This window comes from Rhamphochromis longiceps, linkage group LG18 (assembly GCF_057381845.1).
Source record: "Rhamphochromis longiceps isolate RC_006_pf linkage group LG18, R_longiceps_female_GT1.1, whole genome shotgun sequence".
Lineage (NCBI taxonomy): Eukaryota > Metazoa > Chordata > Actinopteri > Cichliformes > Cichlidae > Rhamphochromis > Rhamphochromis longiceps.
The window spans coordinates 22381721-22406014 of record NC_140574.1 but is presented as its reverse complement, the minus strand read 5'-3'; the positions used below and the strand labels follow the sequence as shown (position 1 = coordinate 22406014).

General features: G+C 40.7%; 1 protein-coding gene across 1 annotated transcript; it reads left to right on the top strand.

Annotated features, from left to right (window-relative positions):
* The first annotated feature begins 583 nt into the window (after window positions 1-583).
* Window positions 584-22518, top strand: stk11 (serine/threonine kinase 11). The gene is made up of 11 exons (XM_085389259.1): window positions 584-755; window positions 1513-2441; window positions 10971-11054; window positions 11247-11336; window positions 11641-11773; window positions 12000-12136; window positions 12232-12359; window positions 15338-15395; window positions 15543-15736; window positions 21190-21436; window positions 22212-22518. Exons 2-10 carry the CDS (start codon window positions 2155-2157, stop codon window positions 21396-21398), a joined length of 1320 nt encoding a protein of 439 aa, XP_085245385.1. The 5' UTR covers window positions 584-755; window positions 1513-2154; the 3' UTR covers window positions 21399-21436; window positions 22212-22518.
* The last annotated feature ends 1776 nt before the right edge of the window (window positions 22519-24294 follow it).

The window sequence follows — 24294 nt, the reverse complement described above, 5'->3', positions numbered from 1 at the left end:
CCTCAGCCAAACAATCAATCAGAGGCAACTTAAGTGAAAGTAGAAAGTAAATCGAGAGTTGCTGGTTAATGGCATGAGGGTTTCTTGATGGATTAAATTTCTTAAGACAGATATTAGTGGGTGCAATTATTATAATCCATTAATCTTTTGATCTCTTAAAATTTATGAGAATTGTGATAGGGATGTAAAATAGCTTTTGACAATATACTTAAATTATTTATCTTGAAGGCAAATAAATCCTGACATTTGAGAAGATGAAACAAGTAATGATTGACATTTTTTAGTTGGAATAATTGGATATTTAATTGGTTAATTAATTGTCTCAGTTAACAATTTCTCTTTCTTGTAATCAGTGCTTGAGAAAAATGAACTACAGTTGCCGAGAATATACTCTCCTCCTGGGAAATATAAATGATCACAGATAACAATGGGGTAAAATCCCTTATTAAAAGTGAAATGAGAAAGATTACAGTTGTTGTATTAAACTCCCCTGTTGTTGACATTCCTCTACATTGTTTGGGGGGGGGGAAACTTTGATTTGACGCATTAACCTATGGGCTGTCCCTGCGAGTAGGGGGGGGTGGGTAGGTAAACAAGATGGCGACAACCTGAGAAGCAAGAGTAACACGAAGAGTCAGGGGAAAAAATATATCACTGAGATTTTGTCAGACTAAAGTTAAATAATTTATTCATTGGGGACGGACTCACAACAGAGGACAAACCTTGCAGCGAAAAGGAGGTTCATTTGGATCTAGGTGAGACCCAGTACCGGGAGTTAGTTAGCTTGTTAACCAGCTAGCTCGCTATTTACATTGGCATCCAACGCAACTCCGGTTAGCTTGCGTTAGCTGAATTTATCTGGTGCGTTTCTTCTGAGTGTAGAAGATGTTGAAGATGGTGTCTCTGTTGTCGGCTAAGCGTAATGCCTTGTCTTTAGAGAACAATGTGTGTCCCCATTATTGCCTCCGCTTCCACCGGTAAAGGAGGTGAAGTTGGCTAACGCTAAATACAAACGTCAGGCAAAGTTGGCTAGCTAGTACTGGAGGTGCACAGCCACCGTTAGCTCCAGTTGGATGACGACGTTTCGGTTACCCCCTCACCTACCAGCTGTTCTCTGTCAGTTCACTGTCAAATTAAATTGCTATTTGTTGTTTTTAAGCATGTCTCTGAAATGAAACCTACTGTGCTTGCTGAATGTGTGCTTACCGACGGACCGCAAAGTGGCATTTCAGGCTAGTTCATTCAAGCAGACTTGCTGCACTAGCTTATCAGCTAGCCAACAGTTGACACTTAAAATATTTATTCCGGCTTAAGAACTTGTAAACTACAATCCTTACATATATATGAGGTTGTTATGTTTGCATATAGAAAGAATAACCTGGTGACTTTTGTTTTGTTTTTTGACCACGGGATTTCAAGGTGGTTAGGTGTTGATGTGTTGTCGATTGTTTACCAAAGATGGCTAACTTATGCTTATGTTTTTATTAATGTTTAAATTACTCATATTTTCAGGCACCGGGCAGTAAAAACCGCGGTGACATGGAGGACACCTGAGGACAGTTCAACACATTGGACATTGGAGTCGATCTCCAGGAGCCCCACTGATAGCAGAGATTGGACTGATACTGCTGCATGCTCTGGCTGTAGATCTGTGCTTGGATCCAATCCAGCTATAAACACTTATGTACCCTGAGAAAACTCTGATATCCAGCATGGACCCTTGACAGAAATGCCATGCTGCGTGGCCTTGAATCAAGACTGGTTGCCTCTGCTTAAGACTGTATGGTATTAATTCTGAGGTGATTGGTGAAAGAGAAGAAAAACGTTGTAGTATCGCTTTTTTTTCCAGTTTTCTGTTCAACCGCACTTGTTGTAGATGTAGTTAAAATGCACAGTATAAAGCACTAACTCGGTACTGGACTCCAAGGGTTTTTTGCCCCTTTTTGCCCCTCTTGAGTGAAAAAGTTTACAAATTGGGCCTGATCACCCACCTCCTCCCCTTAACTCTCAGGCCTGATTACTCCCTCTCCAATGTTCAGTATTTTGTAACTCATCCTGCAGAATTAAAATACTCACCTCCGTGCTGAAAGGTTACCAGTGGGTTACTTCACAGCAGCAAACCGTTTCCTTCCCTGGAAGTACAAGCTGTCAATCATGAGTGCCAGCGAGTTGCCTCACCTGTCTGACTATCTAAATGAAAATGAACTGATGGAGATGGATACTTTTATTCACCGCATTGACTCTACAGAGGTGATCTACCAGCCTCGGAGGAAGAGGGCAAAGCTGATAGGAAAGTACTTGATGGGGGATCTACTCGGGGAAGGATCTTATGGCAAGGTGAAAGAAATGCTGGACTCAGAGACTCTTTGTCGTAGGGCTGTCAAGATACTGAAGAAGAAGAAGCTTAGGAGGATTCCCAATGGAGAAGCCAATGTGAAAAAGTGAGTGTTTCCCAATTTGTGTTTTATCTTGTTTCACACATGCCTCTTGAAAGGTCTTTTTAGTTGGTTGTACTAGGTAAAACTAGGTGGCATGCCTGCAGTGTATGATCAAAATATAATTAATTTTAGTCACTACACAGAAAATTAATTTAGCCTGCCAACAGTAAAATCAGTTTCTTATGAGTTTTAATGTGTGCCATAGCCTTTAAAAAAATGCAGCTCCCTTTCCGAAACGTGTACAACTCCTAATTTGTATTTTTAAAATGAAAAACCTGATACTGTACTTGAAACCTACCGATCATAACTGATAAGGGAAAAAGGCAGACACAAAGCCTTAGTTTCAATCCAAACACCAGAATACTGTAATATGTTTGAGACATTTAATTTCAATACACAGTTATTTTTCTCACTTAACAAAGCCAAACCTGTCCAGCAATTGACATAGCAAAGATAATTTTACATAGTCAGCATCACTCTTGAATCCTGAGAGTGAGGTTGTGCTTGTGCAGCCATTAAAATGTAAGAGTCGTTGATCATTGCGGTGGGTAATCCATCTGTCATTTATATGAACAAAGTCAATAATAGTAGAATTATATCGGTAATATCAATAGCATTTGTGTCGCTGCACTAATGGTACCTCCCAGTCAAAGCTGGCTCGCACACACATATGCCAAACACCATCCGTAGATGCAAGGCCAACTTGCAGATCTGGCCTAAATGATGACTTTCTACACCTAGCCATAAAAAAGAGAAGAGTGATTTATTAGCGATGCACAAATGTGTGGATCTGTTTTTATCTAATAGGGGGAAAAAAAACTGCAGGAAATGGTTGTGTATTTTTGCTAAAATGTGAAGGAGACAGCGAAAGGCTGCATGAGGATGCTGCATTCAGCGATTTTTAGATGCACATCAATAGGTCATTGTCAGCTTTTTGCAGTAGTCACATAAACATGAAACCTGATTACTTTCATCAACGTACTCTGTTAATGCTTAGTTTTTTGTTCGCAATCCCCCCTGTGATGGGGGGAAAAAAACGGTGTCTTCAGCTCAGATCTTCACTTATCCATTTGATAAAGCGGTTATTTAATTCCAGTGCATCTACACAACATGCACAGAGGAAAAAAAATATGTCATCAATAGGGGTGCAACGATATTCGTATCGATATTGAACCGTTCGATACAGTGCTTTCGGTTCGGTACGCATATGTATCGAACAATACAACATTTGTAATTTATTTTATCAATTTTCCTTCTGACGATGCTGTCTGTGTGGAGCGCTCAGTGAATCTGTGTTCGACTACTCCGCCTAGGCTGCACTGTCGAGCGCAGATCCACTGAGCGCTCCACACAGACAGCATAGTCAGAAGGAAGAGCACAGGGCAAGCTAGCGAGACAGAAGTTAAGCTCTCAGCAACATGGACCTCCCCCACTCTCATTCAGATCTGGCGTTTGGAATTATTTTGGTTTTCATGTGACGTATGACCCTGAAGGTAAGCGAGTCATGGACTAAAGTAAAACAGTATGTTGGATGTGCCATGCAATGCTCAATTACATTGGTGTGAACTAGTGTGTTAGCGCAGTTAGCTCGTTAACGTGTTGGCCGTCTAGCCCCATGCACGGAGCGATCGGCGGTAGCTCGTTAACGGAGATTTGCCGTGTTGTGGCGTTAAGGTCATTTCAACGAGATTAACCTGAAAGCACTAGTGGGAACACAACGAATATGACTGCACATTTACGCCGACATCATCCTAGTGCAAAGACAAAAACAACAAGCATGCTACTAACTTTAGCCGAGTCATTTAGACAGCTGTTAGCACATGATTCTCCTTATGCTGCTGAGAATATAGCCCAGAAGAAGCGGATAGTATAGCTTTTATTTTGGAAAGAGACATTTCTCTGTAATAAACTCTCTTTTCCAAAGATGAGTGATTCCTCAATCAGATACAGGGCTTGCAATATCGCTAGCCCGACGTCCCGGAGCTAGCGATTTTTTTCAGTCGGGCTACCAAAATCTATCTCTTCCCTGCCCGTCGGGCTATTGTAGGAAAAATATATGTCAATGCTTTTGCATTCTTTCAGAAATGTAGCTGGGTAATTATGTCATTGGCATCGGTGAGCCACTGTCAATATGTGACATATTGAAGTCGCGTTTGAATTTGCGCTTGTTTTTTTGCTTTCACTTTGCAATCGTGCGAACTGTGTATAGAGAGCGACAGTACTGATTGGTGAGTGATGATAATTTGTGCACCAATTCCTCTGACATCGTCTTATTAATCGTTAGCTTACTATGCAAACATGACAAGTGAAATCTCCCGCAGCAAGCTTAAACATGTGAGAGGTTGATCGCGCAGAGAATCGCTGAGCTTATGTGAGTGCGTGTGTAAAAGCAGCAGGAGAAGTTATGACAAATCAGACTATAAGGCAAAAAGAAAGTGCAGCTTTATGGTTTCATGGACAAAAGAATTTCTGTGGCTGCAATATGACGAGCTAAATAACCAGGGCTGCACATAAGTGGTCCGCAGGTGCGCATTCGCTGTCAAAATAAAAAACACGCACAAGGGTTAGGGTTAAATTTAAAAACTGTACTTTTGAGTTAAAATATATATTTATAATTTTAATAAATGACAAATTAAAAAGGCATGAACAATTTTTTTGTATCGAAAAAATATCGAACCGTGACACCAAAGTATCGAACCGAACCGAACCGTGAATTTTGTGTATCGTTGCACCCCTAGTCATCAAATATTACTTATACAAACCAGTAACGTGTTTTGTTTTTGTTTGTGAGTAGTAGATGGATTTCTAGTAACTGTGTAATTGTTTTCTGTTCTTGGGGCTCTGTTTCCTTTGTCTCACTGCCTCTGTGATTTAGCTGTCATGTCTGTGTGTTCTTTTTTTCTTTTCTTTCTTTTTTTGCATCCCACATTTCTTGATGAGCATCGGTAGTTTTAATCACAGCAGTATTATTAAATATCACTCCAGCCTTTCGCCTTGGGCCTGTGCTAATTATAGAGTAAGCCTTAGAAAACTGTCAGAGCAAGTTCACCCAGACAGAAAGAAGCTGCAAGATAATGTGGGGTTTTTTTGTTTGTTTGTTTGGGGGGTTTTTTAGGCCACAGTCACAACAGCAGCAGAGCAATGAAAAAGCCCGTAAGCTCAGTTAGAATCATTTTGTTGGTATTGCAATGGCGTGTTTTATCTAACTTAAACAAATTTTGTCCTAGAAAACTGTGCTTTATAATCTAAAGCTGCATTTTAGTTTGCTGGGAATAAAAGAGCCTTGCAGCAGCTGTAGTCTCAGCTGTTAGTATCTTCACTGGCTCTGTTCACCCATAGTGCTGCCTTTGCACTACGATGCAGTTTGAGAATGCAGTCGGCTCAATTCACCATTTATCACTGTTCACCTCAATGTTGTTAATACTTATTTATTTCTGCTCGATTTTTATTTATTATTTTGCACTGTTGAGTCTTCGATGATATGAGTGGGAATATTTAACAACACCACTAAGACAAAGTCTGTTTTAATGTCAGCAGAGAACCAGAAAACAATAACTTAGCATTCCCTACCCCATTACTGGCTCTGGGGTGTAGTGTTGGTAATTAGCACTTGTGACTTGTAATCAAAGTACAACAAATTAAATACACCTACAAATGCAAAGTCCAGTTACTGGTGTTGATTTTCTGGAGGAAGAAAATCATTATAAAAAAGTATTTTGTGCAAATCTTCAGTGTTACGTAAAAGTCCCGATAAGGAAAATGTTACAAGAGCGTTTTTAGAGTTTCAGTATCTCACTAGGGTAAGTCCTTGTGTAAAGGTCACTAAGTCAATGATGGCTGGGGGAAAAAACAAAACAAAACAAAACACACAAGCTGACCAGAAGTGATGGTAGAGGTTAAAATGAAAATGCAAAATTTGAAATCCTTAGAAAACCAACTGTTGGCAAAATAAATGTAACTTGTGAGACATTTATTTTCTATTAAGACACTGACTCATTTTCCTTTTTTAAGTTTTATTTTTGAGTGGTCACGTCCAGGCCTGAGTCCAGTCCCAAGTCTGTAGCCTGTCTCCCCTGATAAACTTTGAAAAGTTTGTTCAAAGCAGAATGGTGAAAACCGGTTTGTCCACATGTGCAAATCTTATAAAAATAGATACACAGTCAGTACTTTGTAACATCTTCTCAGGCTAGTATTACAACTTAAAGGGTTTTGGGGGTTTTTTGTTTGTTTTTTTGAGTGTTTAGAATGCTGTTAGAGAGAATTTTGCAAAATTTTCCTGCAAAAGGCTTCCAGTTATGTGAAATTTATGAGCTTTCTTGCATGCAGAGTTCGTTTAATATCCATGCTTGTTTTGTTTTGGGGGGTTTGTTTTTGTTTTGTTTTGTTTTGTTTTTTATATCGGGCATCTGTGAGCACCATGTCCAAACCTTAATCTTGCAGTTCCTGTTGTAATCCACGGTGTATTTTAAGGTCTCCCCTATTCATCTTCAGCTGCCTTATACATGGTGTGTTGTTTCCTTCTAGAAGTTTGGCGGTATTTCATAGAATTCATTGGGGGTTTTTTTATTGCCAGAAAAATCTTCTCCATGGCCATCGTCTGCCACCAAACTAAGCAGTGGGTGAAGGGTTCGTGCCATAAAAATGTTCAGCGCTTTTCCTCCACATGTACCTTTTGCCCTTTGCACTACAAACGGTCTGGTTTAACTTCATCAGTTCACAGGACTTGTTTCCAAAATACATCAGGCTTGTTTATTTCATTTTCAAACTTCTGCTGAGTTTCATGTTGAGGTCACAGGAAATGTTTTTCTTTTTTTTTCTTTAATTGACTCTTCCATGAAGGTCACATTTGTTCAAGTACACCACTACTTTATCTAGGTTTTCTGAAGGTCTAACGCAGCTTTTGCTAGCCTAACTAGCAATCCTACAATAAGTTGTTTTTTAGCGTTTTCTTGGTCTTTCAGATCTTTCCTCTTTCTGAGGTGTTTGTTTTGTGACCATGCAGACTTGTCAGCTGGGAATTTTCATTACAATGCACAGACTAAATGGTAAATGGCCTGTATTTGTATAGCGCTTTACTAGTCCCTAAGGACCCCAAAGCGCTTTACACATCCAGTCATCCACACACACATTCACACACTGGTGATGGCAAGCTACAGTGTAGCCACAGCCACCCTGGGGCGCACTGACAGAGGCGAGGCTGCCGGACACTGGCGGCACCGGGCCCTCTGACCACCACCAGTAGGCAACAGGTGAAGTGTCTTGCCCAAGGACACAACGACCAAGACTGTCCAAGCCGGGGCTCGAACTGGCAACCTTCCGATTACAAGGCGGACTCCCAACTCTTGAGCCACGAGCACCCCAAGCAGTGGACTTAAAGGAAACTTAAAAAGAAGAATGAGCCACCAGCCGTCAGGTCTTCAGCTGTCTGTGTCCGGAATAGAGTATATTCTGGACCTAAATGTGAACAAGTAATACCCCTGGCATGCTAATTAAGCTCATAGACCCTGGTAAAAGTTATCCAAGAGCTAAGATCTGTTAAAATGCCTAAACTCTTGCACCACATTCTTTTTTAGATAAATAGTTAGATCCTTTATTAATTATTTGCAGGAAATTACACAGCAGCTTCTACACAAACCTAAGACTATACATCCAACAGCTAAACGATGTGAATTCCTTATAAAGGGTTTGTAGTTACGCAGTTTGGTTCACACAGAATTTTTTCTGTGTGTGAAATCAAACCACAAGGAAAAGCTACAGTTTACAAGCATCAACTGTTTGAGACCAGAGTAAACAAGCTATAGGTGTGAAAACACCCTTAATGACATGTGAGGGGACCATTGCAGGTCTGTAGTCATTGTGGTTGGTGAGATGACTTTTTGGAACGGGAACCAAGCAAGGCATTTTCCGCAGCCTTGAGAGCTTCAGATTGAACAGGTGTGTTAGAATATCACACAGCTTCACGAAGCAGGTCTTCATCAGCCTCAACTGCTTTCTTTGCATGCTGGTGTATCTTTTCCTGAGTTACAATGTAGCTCATCTAAAGCCAGTTCTCACTTTCTTATTTTAGATTTCTTTGGTTATATTTATAGGCTGCAATAGTACATGGTTCTGTCACTTTGTTAATGGGGCCATAGCAGTGTCTCTTGATGTGTGAAATTGTTTTCCCTTTGCTTTTTTCCCCCTTGTACTTTTTCTTCTTGTACACCCCTCCCACTTGGTGTTTGCCTTACGTTTTCCAGCCTGAGGAAGCTGTATTCCCGAGCCTGTGAATGCCTGTCTGTGCTTGGGTGTCATAGTAGCCCCCAGCCTCTCTATTCAGCCACTGTTGAGCATTCCTGTGTGCCTAACACTTCCTGCTTTTAAAGTGTTGCTATAGGGACAAGCATGCTTATGCTTGCTTTGATTGAGCAATGCTACTTCTGTTCCTATGGTAACACGCCAAGAATGCCCTTCCCACATTTGGAATGACAGGCTCACACACACACACGGGTACGCACAGTGGAGATGCAGATTTTGATCAGCTGTTTATGTTGGTGCTGTGTGCCTGAGTCACTGCCATATCACTAAGCTCTGCGGATTGCAGGCCTCGAATGCACGAGGTCCATCGGTGCACATTTGAACTCAGACTGTGGATGGACTGCAGCAATCAGTGTGCCTTAAGCAACAGCCCTGCCTCCATTTCATGATTCACTTTTTATGGAAATGAGCTCTGTTATTAATGCACTGTGATTTCCTACAGTTCACACATCTGTACATCATTTAGTAGCCAGTTTCAGACTCGATATTTTAATGTTGCTCTGTTCTACATGTGGGTGAGCTTTTTAGTCTTTCTGCCAGTGCAGTGATGCAGCAGTAGCCGCTTGTGTGTCTGTGTGTGAAAGCGAGAGGCTGACTAGCCCCTGAATATCCATTTGTCAGTAGGGGGGGTTGTGTTTAAGACGAAGGATTGACGCAGCTCATACACTGCAGGGTGACGACGGCCAGAAAAGCTCTGAAGTGTGTATTTTGTGAGAGCACAGATGATGTCTCAGCTCTGAAGGGACTGAAGAGTGTTATTTATTTTAGGCAGCCCTCCTTTATGGCTTTGACTTGTTATTGTGTGATGTAGTATCAAGAGAAGCAGGCGGAGAATCTTATTCAACAATCAAAAAAATGTTGTTGTTGGGGTTTTTTTACCCTGTTTACCTCTACTGCATTATGTAACATAAATGGCAGTTAAACAAACCGGTCTTCACTATATATGAAAAAATATTACAGAGAAGTAAGCAGCATTTCATTCATAGTTATGCTAACTGCTTTGAATTATGACCAATACAAGTTGTCTTGTTATGAGTGCAAATAATATATCGTGATGCTCAGCGAAATGTGCAAAAATACAAAATGATACTTGATTTTAGATTCCTTCCTGTAATTGTAAAGCAAGCCCTCAATATTTCCTGTGGGAGCATCTGGATATTACCCCTGGAAAGTCTGTGGTTTGTGCTTTTTTTTTTTTTTTTTTTTTTTTTTTTTTTTTTTTTTTTTCTCCCCCCTCTTACGATCCAGATTCATTAGCGTTCCCTTTCATGGCTCGCTGATTAATGTTCAGTCTCCAGGGGTTTTGCCATGCCGGTGATTTGAACATCTCCTCTTTGGGCAGCAAAGTAAACTGTCAGGTTATCTGTCTTTATAGTAAGAATGGAGTTGCTACTGCTGCACTGTTTTTGGTGGGTGCATATTTGTTAGGGTCTCATTAACAAACAATCGAACAGTATGACACATGTCAGAATTTAACAATCCATTGTTTAGCAGGCACTAATAGTTTAGAAATTATAGAAATTTTCATTATTTTTATTATTCATTTTATTCATAATCCCAGTTACATAGTCATAGCTACAAAGAAAAATGTGCCACTGTCCAAAAAAAGCCTAACTGTATCTGCTCTGCTGCTGGTGCTTTAGCCTATACTGAGCATTGTAAATGTCAGGGCTTTAGCCGCTCTGCTGGGCAAACTGTGATGACAGCAACTCTATATTTCACCAAGTGTCCTTTTCTGCATGGTGTTCTGTTAAAGTTAGTAGCAGCAAATGTCAGACAGCACTGTTACCCATGGCCATCAGAAGCCAGTTTCAGCTGATAACATGGTGTCCTTGCAACTCTGCTCATCCTCTTCTATTAGTCGGTCTTAAATGTGTTTTCTCTTAATTCAATGTTTTTCATTAAGAACTAAATCACATGATGAATTTAAATTTGACTGTCTGTATAGAGTAAATCATAAACCTGTTACGCATTATGTAGTGAAACAACTAGATTTTTCACCAGTTCTCGCATTGTTTAGCAGGTTATTAGAAAGTAATGAAACTAATAATACAGTTGTGGCCATGCTGTACAGTCACTCACTGAAGCCAGTGTGCAGATGTACGGTACCCAGCCTTTAACCTACATTATGCAGCTAACATGGCCCAGTAGAAAATGATACTAATAGAAAATTTCTCTCATTAAGTAAGCAAGTGGATGCATTTTCATGTCTTTTCTCTGTATGTTCATTTATAGGGAGATTCAGCTGCTAAGAAGACTCCAACACAAGAATGTGATTCAGTTGGTGGACGTTCTTTACAATGAAGAGAAGCAGAAAATATATCTTTTACCTACTGAATAAGCATATGTTGATTTTTGACATTAATTATTATAGACGGTCTATTTTACAGTTGGTTATTTCTGTACCCAAGTTCTATTTATGTTCTGCACTTTTCCCGATTTTATAGTTGGTTCATAATTGTAAAAAATGTGTTTGTTTGGTTTGGTAAATTCTCTTGACTCCTGACTTACGTATATGGTGATGGAGTATTGCGTTTGTGGGATGCAAGAAATGCTGGATAGCGTCCCAGAGAAAAGGTTTCCAGTATTTCAAGCTCACGGGTAAGTCTTCCTCTTACTTCTCCTCTCTGCTTCCTCTATCCCTGAGTCTCTCTGCTATATTTAGTCTGAGCCTCTCTGCAGCCGCTGCTCCAAACCTAAGTTTAGATCGGAGACTTCAGGGCCTCTACCGTTAAAATTGCTGACCGTAGACTGTGTGAATGTCGGGTCACTGCTGGAAAGCCGCTGAAGCAAAATGTGATGCAGCTTTATCTAACCACAGAAATAATAAGTTTCTTCTACTGTGATTGACTTTGGCTGGTTTTAAATGTGTCCATAAATTCCCTCTGGTTGATGCTTCTTGTAGGTACTTTTGCCAACTCTTAGATGGCCTTGAATATTTGCACAGCCAGGGAATAGTTCACAAAGACATTAAACCAGGGAATCTGCTGCTGACCACAGATGGCTCGCTTAAAATCTCCGACCTGGGAGTAGCAGAGGTAAGCATCGCCTGCCAGAGTTCCGTAAACTCTCTGAATTCTTACTCTTGATTAGAAGAAAAGGGCTGGCATTTCTTTGTATAGACTTTGTGTATGACTTTAATTCCTTGTGCTTGTGTTTGTTCCTTATGTTGGTGCTTTAAAGGTGTTAAGTTTATAATTATTTGCATTGAAATGTATACAGGAACAAAAAATAATCTATTTCTTTCTTGCTGTTTTTCCTCAGGCCCTTCACCCATTTGCAGAGGATGACACGTGTCGTACTAGTCAGGGCTCTCCAGCCTTTCAGCCTCCAGAAATTGCCAATGGACTGGACACCTTTTCAGGGTTTAAAGTGGACATTTGGTCTGCTGGAGTAACACTGTGAGCGGCACTCTGCGTACTTGTCATGCATTTATCCACATAAAGCTCTAAATTCTGTCCTTGACTCTTTCTGACTCTTGCTTCCTTTCAATCAGATATAACATTACAACAAGTCTGTATCCATTTGAGGGGGACAACATCTATAAGCTATTTGAGAACATTGGAAAAGGAGAGTACACTATTCCTGAGGAGTGTGGACCTCTCCTGTCGGACCTGCTGCGAGGTTGGTGTTGTTCGAAGCCAAAGTGTTTATATTTTCTGCATGAATTTTGGCATTTTGTTTTGCCAATTCAGTGGTCTGTCGCCTCCTTGCAAATGCTGAACAGCACCTGAGAGTGGTGTTTCATTCCCTGTGTGCACACAGATTTAAAGTGAAAAGTCAGCATTGAGTGTTTGTTGGACTGGAAATATTACCATATTCACAGCTATTGATAGGTGTTCTTAGTATTTTAGAGGTGTCAATATACAGTGCCTATCAAAAAGAATAATTGATTTCGAGGTGCTTTAATTCTGCAGCTTTTCACCGGTAACAATCGAAACATGTACTGTTAGAAAGATTTGGGTTTGTAAGTTTCACTTGTTCACCTGCAGGTAGCATAACAGCAACAGTGGCTGCAGTGACTCCAATATGCTTGCAAAAGTATGGGACGAATTTGACCATCATATGTATATGTGCCGAGTGCACGGGAAGCTTCTATGTACATGTACTTCAAAAAAAAAATATATATATATAGATAGATATAGATAATAATAATAATAATAATGGATTGGATTTATATAGCGCTTTTCAAGGCACTCAAAGCGCTTTACAATACCACTATTCATTCACTCTCACATTCACACACTGGTGGAGGCAGCTACAGTTGTAGCCAGAGATGCCCTGGGGCAGACTGACAGAAGCGAGGCTGCCATATCGCGCCATCGGCCCCTCTGGCCAACACCAGTAGGCGGTAGGGTAAAGTGTCTTGCCCAAGGACACAACGACCAGGACAGAGAGCCCAGGGATCGAATCGGCGACCTTCCGGTTACAGATGCGGTTAGAGATATAGATATAGATATATACCGGTAGATATAATTGGAGGGAAGAAAAAAACCTTTTTGATGTACCTTGTTTACTGATTCCTATGAAGACCCTCTTATTCTCAATCTGTGGCTTTACGATGAAGTGGTTAACACATGAAAGATCCCTTATTTGAGCTCAAAAGGAGACGCAGACCAGTGTACTCTCTGTGCCAGACCCAAGCCCGGATAAATAGGATTGCTTTAGGAAGAGCATCCAGTGTAAAAACGGTGCCAAATCCAATGCATGGATCCAACCATTTTTGACCATTTGAGACATGTAGGAGGAGCTGCGAAGTAAAGATACAAAACAGGCTGTTACTTGTGACACATTAAGTTTGCTATAGATGTTTATTTAAAATCTCAGATGGTGTGCCCCCTTCTAAAATTAAAATTACTTGCAGCTGTTGAACGTCATCACAAAACTAACCACCTAGCAGTCAGGTGTTTTGCTGTAACCGCTGTCCACTGAGGACGGTACACCAGATGGTTTGCAAGATGAGGCATGCATCAGGTTTATATATTATTTTGTTTCTTAGGTTGCTTCCCTCCTTATCCAAAACTACAGTGTTTGTTTTCTATACATTATCCTAGATTTAGCTCAATTTTCATGAAATGCAAAATGAGTCACACTTAAAAAAACTGACATTTATTTTCAGTCCTTTATGCCTGTCAGTCTTTAGGTGTAGGCTGAAATAAAAGGCAGTGGATTTACAGTTTAGGGCACAATGAATCCATTAAAGATCATAGCGTTAACAGTAGATGTTTTTGTCATGCTTATTAATCATATCTGAAAACATCCTCTAGACTGCTAGGATTGGTGAACAGGAGAATATAGGATAGAAAAACCAGCAGTCTAGTGGGTAATAAATCACTCAAATGTCAAGCAGTTTCACTGTGATCTTTTCTGTGTGCACCCAGTAGGTGGTGCTGTGACACTGGAAGTCACTGTGGCTTCTCAGCATGCCAGGCTTCCACCAAACTGTAGAAATCCCTCCAGCTGTTGACGTAGTTTCCATTGATCTGGAGCCAGCAGCAGAATACTAAGCACTTCACAGTCGGGCATTGTTTTTCCCAAGTGAAATACTGCACTGCTTTTGCCCCTTGTTTAAAAAACAAAAAACAAAAAAGGCAAGAGTCCTTCAGTTAAAAACAAATAAATTTTAAAAAAAAAAGAAGAAGAAGAAACTAAGGAGGAGGAAAAAAACAAGGAACAGAAAAAGAATCTATTACAAGAGCCCAAACCCACTGCCTATAAAATCCAAGAACAATGTTGGGAAGATTATGTTTTTACTAACTAATGAAATCCTTCAATGAAGGCTGAAAGCTAAGTTGTATTTCAGCATATTATCCAGCTTTGCTCTCTTTGTCCTTTTATGGAAAAAAGCGCCGGGTATAAGTGCTGGGGCTTATACCTGTAAAATGATTCTGGGTCAAATGGAGGCGATTTAAACATTTTTTTTTTCTGTCAAAAGGAATCAAATGTTTAACAATGAAGAGAAAAAAGAACTCCCTGATTTGTTTCTTCTGAAAAACATACTGGGCTTCAGTCCCCCGTCATCGGTATGACGTCTGTGTGTGTGATGGCGCAGCACCTGAGAAATAGTCGGTCCATAATTACATCGCCTAAAATAAGCCACAAAAAGGTGTCTTTCAGCCAGCGCAGCACTACTATCAGCACCCTGCATACTCCTGTTTTCTGCCTACTAGGAAACAATTACATTAGTAGGAGAGGCACTGCATCACTTCTACCTTATCACACTGACACTGCGCTTTTCCCACAGATTCAGCCCACATTGTGATAATTGAGATACAAAATCTTCTTTACATTGTTACAGCTGTTGCTCAGTCCTTTTTCCCCCCTCTCTCTCTCTACTGTACTTAATTGACTTCTTCAGCTGTGCAGGATGCTTTGACATACAATGATTAATAAGATTATCACTTTCATTAATTGATGTTCTTGAATGAGGTTGCTGTCTGGCTGCTGTTCACCTTCCCCACATTGCTGTGGCCTCCCAGCAGTTTGTTAAATGCTCCATGGAAACAGATGTGAGTGGAGGAAATTGTTCAGGATCATCGTGATTAAATTCACCTTGACATCGTGTTTGTGTTTTGTTCTCTCCCCCCCCCCCCCTTATCTAGGCATGCTTGAGTATGATCCTGTGAAGAGGTTTTCCATACAAAACATAAGGCAACACAAGTGAGTATTTTGATTGTATTACTGTGACTAAGCATACGAATTATCAGGTGTTTGGAAAATTATACTCTACACTAAAAATAAAAGACTGATCTGTTATCTACATGCCCTTTCCCCCCCACCATCCCATCCTCCTTATAACCTTACCAGCTGGGTGCGGAAGAAACACCCTCCATCTGAGCCTCCTGTACCCATCCCTGCCAGCGCAGAGAGCAGGGACCCTTGGCGGAGTATGACGGTGGTGCCCTATCTAGAAGATCTGCATGGCTACACAGAGGAGGATGATGACGAGCTCTATGATGGGGAGGATGAGATCATATACACTCAGGACTTCACAGTGCCAGGTAAGAGTGGGCTTAGATAATTCTTATGATTTGAGTTGGGTACTCTCCATAAGCAGATATGCTATATGCGGAATCTGTCGACAAGGAAAGGTTTTTGGTTGTCTTAGTTCTGTTTACAGTCAGGTCTGAGCAGGCTTTGGTTGCATGCAGGGATACGGTCAATGTGAAGAGCAAAAAGGGGAAATGCATTTGCTGAAATCCGAGACAGTTTGCCCGAGGTTCACTGCTTTACTCCTCCATTTAGTTTTGTGTCATTGTTCTAGTTTGTTGTATTGAAGAAAATTGGACATTTCATAATTGTTACTCTGCCTCTACGAGGTGTCATTTAAACTCTGACACAAAATTACAGCTGAACTACTGAAAATTCACATGAGGACAGAGTGTCAGCCAGTACTCGGGCTTACAGATATCTGGGGTTTGTTAGCGTCTGTCTCTCTTTGGAGCACGTGTTGGGAAGCTTTTATTGCACTTGCTGTACGGTAATGAGGAGTTGTCTTCAGCCCAATTGATGCTTCTGTTCTTCCTCTGCTGCTGGGTTCTGTGTTGTGCTCCACCACTCCTTCCTCTCTCTCACTCACACAGACACACACACAGACAGAGCAGCAAAGAGAAATCAGGAAACTTCCAAATGTAATAAATACTTACATTGAACTGAAATTAAAGAAATGCACATAAATAACACAAAGTGAATGATTAATGAAAGAAAGGAGTTTTTCTTCCTTCCTTTGGCTTTGAAGGTCAGTTAATGAAAATGGAAACACTGCAGTATCAAAACCATGGGTTTTGTTTGCTTTTTTAAAATTCGTATTTCCAAACAACTGCATAACATTGGAAGTCTTAAATTTTCTGTGTAATGTCGATATCCAGGATACACAAGACATTGGATGTTTCCTCCAGAGGCTAAGTAAGCAGAGTAGCTAATGCCATATGTGGAAAATGGTATTGGGCCAGAGCTCTTATTCCTTGCATTCAGGGGTTTTCAGTCCTATAGTCACATGTGTATGAAATCGGGCACCTAGCCTTTCATTGTGCCTTTACAAACATTCAGAAAGAATGGGTTGTTTTAAAGATTTGTGTGGAAATGGTAAAATGGTATGGATAAAATATATTAGGTAATGTCCTGTGACTAAATAATTAATACTTAATCATCGCTGCTGTTTCCATCCCATTCACATAGAAATCGAAGTTCACATTAAGTACTTGCCCTTTTAAAGTATTCAGTATGTTACAGCAGTTTGCAATTATCAGATACTGTTGGTTTTGATAAAGGCCTTACTGCTAATCTTTCCGTCCCATATTGCAAAGAATAAAACAGTCACATCTTAATGTTACTAAAACTGAAGGCTTTGGGTTCAGTGTGAAGGTCAGCGCACAAATGATCAGATATGTGGTGTTTAATGTAGCTTGGTAATCACACATCATTTATTTCACTTCAATCATTCAGCCTGACATCGTGCTCATGTTTGGTGATTTCCTTTTGGGAGTGGCTGTGCAAATCAGTGAACTCAAATCGTGGAAGCTGCTGTCATTTCCTAGGATTTCCACACCGATTTAGGAATTGTGTGAGTCTCAGGGTTTTTATTTGTGTGCATTGTTTTATAACATTTTCTATCATGTCTCGTGGTTGTGGCCCTGTGCAGCTGCAGTGCAGTGTGAGTTCATGTAGTTTTAAAATGATATGAATATGAATGGGACCAGACTTGACTACAAATTACCTGACACGACCTTGATGAAGACAAAACATGTTAAATACTCGTTAAAAGTTGTTGTTGTTACTAGAGCAGGGCGATATGACCAAAAATATCTATCACGATATAAATTTTAAAATTTGCGATAACGATATAACTGACGATATAATTGACACTAGACAAAATACTTTACAACTCCACAACTTTAGTGCAAAAAAACCCATTAATGTATTTTCACTTAAACAAGCAGCTGTTTTTTTTATGTGCATTGAAGTTATATAAAAAATTTACAGTGCAAATTCCTTGCTGACATTTTAACCAAAAGGTATTTCCAGTGGAAATTGGCCGACATATCCTCAGCATAACCATGTATAATATCCACAACTTAAAAAGAGGTTACACACACACACACACACAATATGGTAATATTATGTTGAAGCACAGTACATATCATACATATCACTCCGCGAGGCTCCTGCCTAATATAGCCGTAATGCTCCGGCAATCCATCAAGCGGTGCGGGTTCGTAGCTTAGCAAAGTCGTACTAAAACATTTGACAGATTTTCGAGCGCCGTGTACATAAAATCGTTTCGAGGTCAGTAAACACAACCAGAATTCATGCATAAGGCACACGGGATTATAAGGGGCACTGTCGATTTTCAGAAAAAAAAAATATCAAAGGATTGATTTTAAGTGTGCCGTATTTTCCAAACAACACGGTAATAACGACGGCCCGCTAGCATGCTCTACCAAAAATAGTGCTTTGTTGTGTATCTGACGGACGAAAGCCAAACCAGTTCCACACCACTGAAGTTGCAGCATTTTTACAAACCAATTCTGGTTCATCCGTTTCATTTAACGATCCGTGTTCGCTCTTCTCATTCTGCGTCGCCGCCATGTGCGTACGTAAACCTAGGCACTGCGCATGCGCGTTTTACCCATATTCTATCGCGATATTTCATTTTCCTATCGTTGCCCAAAATTACACCGGTATTACCGTGAACGGTATGATATAGCCCAGCCCTAGTTGTTACTGTTATTACTGTTGTTGTTATTGATGATAATATTATTATTATTATTATTATTATTATTATTATTATTATTATTATTATTATTATTCAGAGGAACTCAGTAGACAAACTGCCTATTAAAGGATCCTGAGTAGAGTGGAGGAAGAAGTAATTCGTTGGTATCCTTTTAACTTATTTTAGTCATAAAGTTAACAAAGTTAGGAAAGCAGCAGTTTAAAAAAAAAAAATCATAAATTAATAGACTTGCAATTCTCTGATTTCCTGTAAGCCTACATCCACACTTACGCATGTAGAAATGTGTGCCAGACCTACAAATGATATCATGGTGTCCAGTTTGCCAAAAATAAAACAAATATAGGAGCACACCTTCTATGATGTAAGACAAAATGTTGATTTTACGAGCCAGTAGGAGCGAGTTTTCCCAAAGCTCTGTGTTAAGTGACCTCAAGCACCATTTTTTTTTTTTTTTTTTTTTTTTTTTTTTTTTTTTTTTAAATGTAATGTAAGCTGAGTTTACCAGAATACCTGCGTATGACAGGACCTAAATGTGAGGGTTCATTGCTCGTCTGCTAATTTACCCCCCTTTTTTCTTCTTTTCTTGTTTTTCATTGTTTGTGAAATCCCTGAATAGTAAACATTACTACATTTTGTGCTGTGAGTGATTCCCTTTTTCCTGCAGAAGTGAGACTTATGAAAAGTTCTTATAAAAGCCTTAAAATCTCTGCGTCAGACTGCTCTCATGCATTTTATACGCTGACAGCATGATGGCTCTTTGCCCTCACGGTCTTTGCGGAAATGTGGACGTCTGGATCAGGCTTGTCCCAGTATGAACCTGAGGCATCTTAAATTCCCCATTTCCTCTCCAGGCTGTGCCGAGTCATAATGATTTGCCATGAAATAAGGTTCAGAGGGCTGGAACAAGGTGCACTTAAATGATGTGTGTACAAACTTTAACCCACTGTTGACAGGCTCTGGTAAGAGCAGATATTAACTGCATCTTTTCATTTGATTTAATTTGCACCCCGACTCTTCCTTTAACCCCCCCCCCCCCCCCCCCCCCCCCCCCCGAATTAAAATCTTTTATCTGTTGCTAGGCAACAGTCGGTAATAATAAATGCAGTAGTCGGTGTCGGATATCTAGAATTGGTGCCCCACATTAAAAAACCAAATGGAGCTGCAGAATGTGAATGAAGCGATCTAAAAATAATCCTGCTGAAATGGTTTCAGTGTGGGAGTCTGAATGGGTTTCCAGGATACATACACACACACACGCTCTCTCACTCACAGGAAGCTTCACAGGAATAAAATGTTGGTGTGTTTGGTAAATTAAATCACTCGTTTGACCTCTTCTCTCGTAATCAGTAAATATATATGTCCCTGCTCTTAATGTTCTCCTCAGACTTGCAGTTTGTGCTGTGTGGGAACCTGTAAGTTTATCTTGGCGCCTGCTGCACTCACAGATACTCACACATGTCTGTACTGAAATAAACTGGTCACACTGAGGTTAATTTCTATTTTTCAGCCAGTGGATTTCCTGTTGTTGTAGTTTTCGTTTTGTCGCACACTTCTCACCATTACCTGACCTGACATTTTGATGGTGCTGTTGGTAAACTAGATTTTCAGCGTTCCCCTCTCAAAATATATACACACTTGCAGTATGATCCAGTATACGAAAAATACAGATCATTTGTGAGCTGTGAGTCATGCGAGTGTTTCAGTAGAATCTAAGAATAGAAATATTGATTAGAAATGAGCCTAAGTCCCCTTCAGTTCTCACAGCTTCAGGTTTCTTGTGTTATCATGGGGGTTTTGGTGAGGGTTTCTGATGACTGTGCAGCACGCAGTTACAGGTCATACAAATATGATGTGTTATTTGATAGAAACCTATGCATTACTTTTTTTTATTTGTGTGGGTGGGGGGCTGGTTTTGTTGGTTTGTTTTTAATGGATAAAATAAGTCATGTGTGACAAAATGCAGTAGGCTGTTTTCTATTTTTGGCATTTTTGATATCATCTAGTGAACTGGCTCTTTGCAAACTCATAAATTCTTCTGTGGGTGAACTATAATATGTTTGCAAGCTTTTCTGTTCAAAAAACAGAATTTTATATTCTACATTGTGCATCTGCAGGTCTTTCTTCCATGCTTTGTGTCCATTTTAGCTTCTTTCTCTAAGGCGGTTTGAAAACAAAGCAAGGGTAGTTCAGTATGTACTCAGCATAGCACATTCAAACCAGCAGTATATCTGCTAACAACAAGCAAGAGTGTTGATTTTACATGTGAATGCAGCCAAAATCACAAAACTGACTTCTCTGATAAACTCCTCATTCACATTCGATGCCTTCTGTTACAAAATCTTTAGGCCTAAAGAGAAGAAGAAACTAGAAACTGGTTTAAAAGTAAAGGTTGGTTTTTATTGTCCTTAATGGATAGCATTAGTGTCGCTTTTTCATACTAATTAAGAATTAAGTTAATCTTTTGACTTCCTGGTTCCTTGGACACGTGGAGTAGAAAGCCTGGACCTTGTGCTGAAATTCAGAGCCTGACGCAACACAAAGGTTTTTGTCGCACATGAGTGTCCGAGTGTTTTTGGTGCTTTGATGTTGGATAAAACAAGGTAAATGTCTACAGGGGTCTGCTCATACTACAAACTCACAGCTGCTTAGCAAAGCAGCACTCAACACTGGTGTATTGGGTTTGTTTTGAGCCTCGTATGTGTGTGTTTGTGTCTTTAGGACAAGTGGCCGAAGAAGATCAGGATCAGGGGAACGCAGACCACAGTCCAGCTGTAGCCAAGCCAGTTTGTGTGAATGGGACAGAAGGGGGGTCTCTGAACAGCAAGGCCAAAGCCGAACGCCGATCCTCATCCTCGTCCAACCCCTCACGTAAAGGAGTCTCCACAGCCAGCAAAATCCGCAAGCTCTCCACCTGCAAACAGCAATGACCCTTCTCCCCCTTTCTGCCTCAGCAGCAACCCACCTGGTGAGTGTGCAGACTGCTTCACAAAAATTGTGGCTCAATTTGTGCTTCTGAAGGACACCCTTGTTATACAGTAGAAAGTGGGAAAAGATAAAGAAGCCCTTATGGAAAGCAGGTGCTGCAGATCCAGATAAAAGGTAGGAGGAATGACAGTGCAGTGGAAGGGAGGAGGAGGGGGAGGAAATGAGTGAGTGAAGAGAGTCTGTGTTGATATTCAGCAAGCAGCACTCTGGATCACCACCATTCCCCTGGCAAACACACGGGCACTTTCCTATACAGTGACAAAAAACCACATCTGGACCTATCCCACGGTGATGCATCTCCTGTTTCTGTTCGGATCTGTTGCCTTTGAAGGGTTCATCAGTCACCCTCATTCACGTGGAGTGAGGCAGATTTTTGCTACAAGCGTACACATAAATTTAACAAGTTGTCCTCCTCTCTTTTTCCAGTTACCGCCCACAGCTGCTCTTTCTGTCTTCAGCACATACAGAACCAGTCATGGAGCGAGGCTGTTTGTCACGGGTGCAGTGCAGGAGAGATGCTGTGTATTAATTTGTTCAGGCGATGACTCATCCTTGGATGAGATAAAGTGGGCTGTGGGATGTTTGTGTCTCTCTCTTTCTCACTCTGTGGGTTGAGTCTTTTCCGCGTTAACGGCGCCAATTAGTACTTGTCTTGTAAAAAAATTCTGTCACAGCGTTTAGTTTTAAGTCGGGGGGGGGGCTTTCAATACCCTCGTCAGACTTCCGTTAATATTCTGTTGTCTGTGTCCCCTCAGGGTGATCTGTCCTCGTTCTCCTGTGTCCAGAGTCCTCACAGTTGTGAGAGAAACCTGCTGACATTAAGCCCCCCCAACACCTTCACCTGCCCCCCTCCCCAAACCTCCTTGGACCACTGGCCTCCAGAGTCGTTTGAAGATGCGGTATTAGCGACGAGGAGGAGGAGGACAGCATGAAATGTTCTTTCTGCTCTGAGACTGAGGCTGTGAAGACGGTGTTTATTTTCTCCAAAATTTTGGGCTCCTTTTCAACTAAACTCATCCAGTTCTCTCTTATCATTTTCCCCCTCCCAACCCTCCCCCCTCCTCTCCAATCTTGTCATCCTCCTCAGAGAGCCAAGTGTTGCACCGGACGTTACAGACTCCACCACCCACCTACCCACTCCTCCTCTCCACCCACCCCACCCATCCCTCCTTAACCCACCTTGTTTCTTTGACTACCTTTTGTTTTTACAGAACCCTAATGGCAGTTTTTAAAACACATTGTGATGTGTAAAAAAAAAAATTAAAGAGGAAAAAAAACCCCACACATGTTATGAATAATTCTATATTTAAACCTCTGCTGAGCATAATTATGGTAGTGCTACCACCGACATAGAAACTGCATGCTGTACAGAGCTGGAAGAAAGGGAAAGCTCTTGGTTTTATGTGGATGCACTGACGGACTGAAGCCTTGAGATTTGTATTTTTTCCCTCCCCTTTTAGGTTTTTTTTTCTTTTTTTTTCCTATGAATATTTTTTAATTATTATTTATATAAAACATGTCCCAAACAGGCTCGTTTGTTGGATGATCCTTTCTGTTTGAATTTAAGTTCAGCATATTTTCATAAACACAGCTCATTGGTTTATGACCTTTTTTTTATTTTTTCCTCCCCCTTTATTTCACGTGTCCTTTAAAGAGCGCACAGCTCTGACAGGAATATTAGACTCATCTTCCTCTCGTGTCTGCAGCAATTAGGTAGTCAGGGTGATGCTGCGGTTGCGGGCGGCATGCAGTGATGTTCTTTGCTGTGCCGATCACTTCAGCGGGTGTCCTTTTCCCCCCCAACCCCCCTCTTACGCAGGCAGGCCCATCATCAGCTCCTCACTGGGAATAGATCAGAGAGCAGGTGAGTCACCACTGTGAGGGAGGGAGAGAGAGATGAGCGCTTCCCACGTCAGCAAGGTCGACGGAGAGGCTCTCCGTACGACGAGACAAATGAAGAAGAGAGATGTCGCGCTAACAGACCGAAGACGGGAGGGTGATTTGTACGTGAGGGCACACTTAAGGTTACTGGTCTCACTCTTGTGTCAGCTGACAGATCAGCAGCAAAAATTCATTTATTAAAAAGGAAAATCTGAAAAACTTAAAGTGCAAATCGATTTTTCGCCTCACAAGGTCGAGCTTTTGTTGAGGCTGCGAGACGTTTTGAATTTTCTGCACACTAAAGCACACGCTTCACCCTGAACGAGGGTTAAAAATTTCATGAGATGCACATTTGAGCTCAAACAGAAGTTAAAAAAAAACCTGTGTACCTACCGTTTCATTTCCCAGTTGACAGTCTTCATCACGCATTAGAAAATGAAGTATTTCTCACATGAATGCAAAACAAAGAGTACAAACTGAAAGCAGGAGAGGAAAACTTGATAATTAGTTTTCCATATTAGATCAATTCCTTGGTGTAGCGTCTCTTCTGGTTCTCCTAAGGGAGGTGATGTACTCATGGACTGAACGAAACAAAATGTGATATATTGACAACGAACGTGTCCTTAAAGATGCAAATTGTAGTTTCACAGGAAATTTAAAAAATAATTCCCAGGAGTTATTTAGAACAACAACACAAAGATTATATAAACCAAACATCAGGATTGTGTGACTAGTTTAAAATCCCTTAGCTGGATGAAGAGCTCATAAAAACCAGTTATCAGCTAAGAGAGTTTGCTGTACAGTTCATCCGCGAGCATTTAATATTCTTAAAGCTTTGAGGATAATTACGCTTGTTCCCATGGACTCTCATCTTAAGATTAGCTGTTAAATTTTGCCTTAAACCACTTCCACCAGAAGACGCCTCTGAGACTCTCTGGACTGCATAATTAAGCCGCA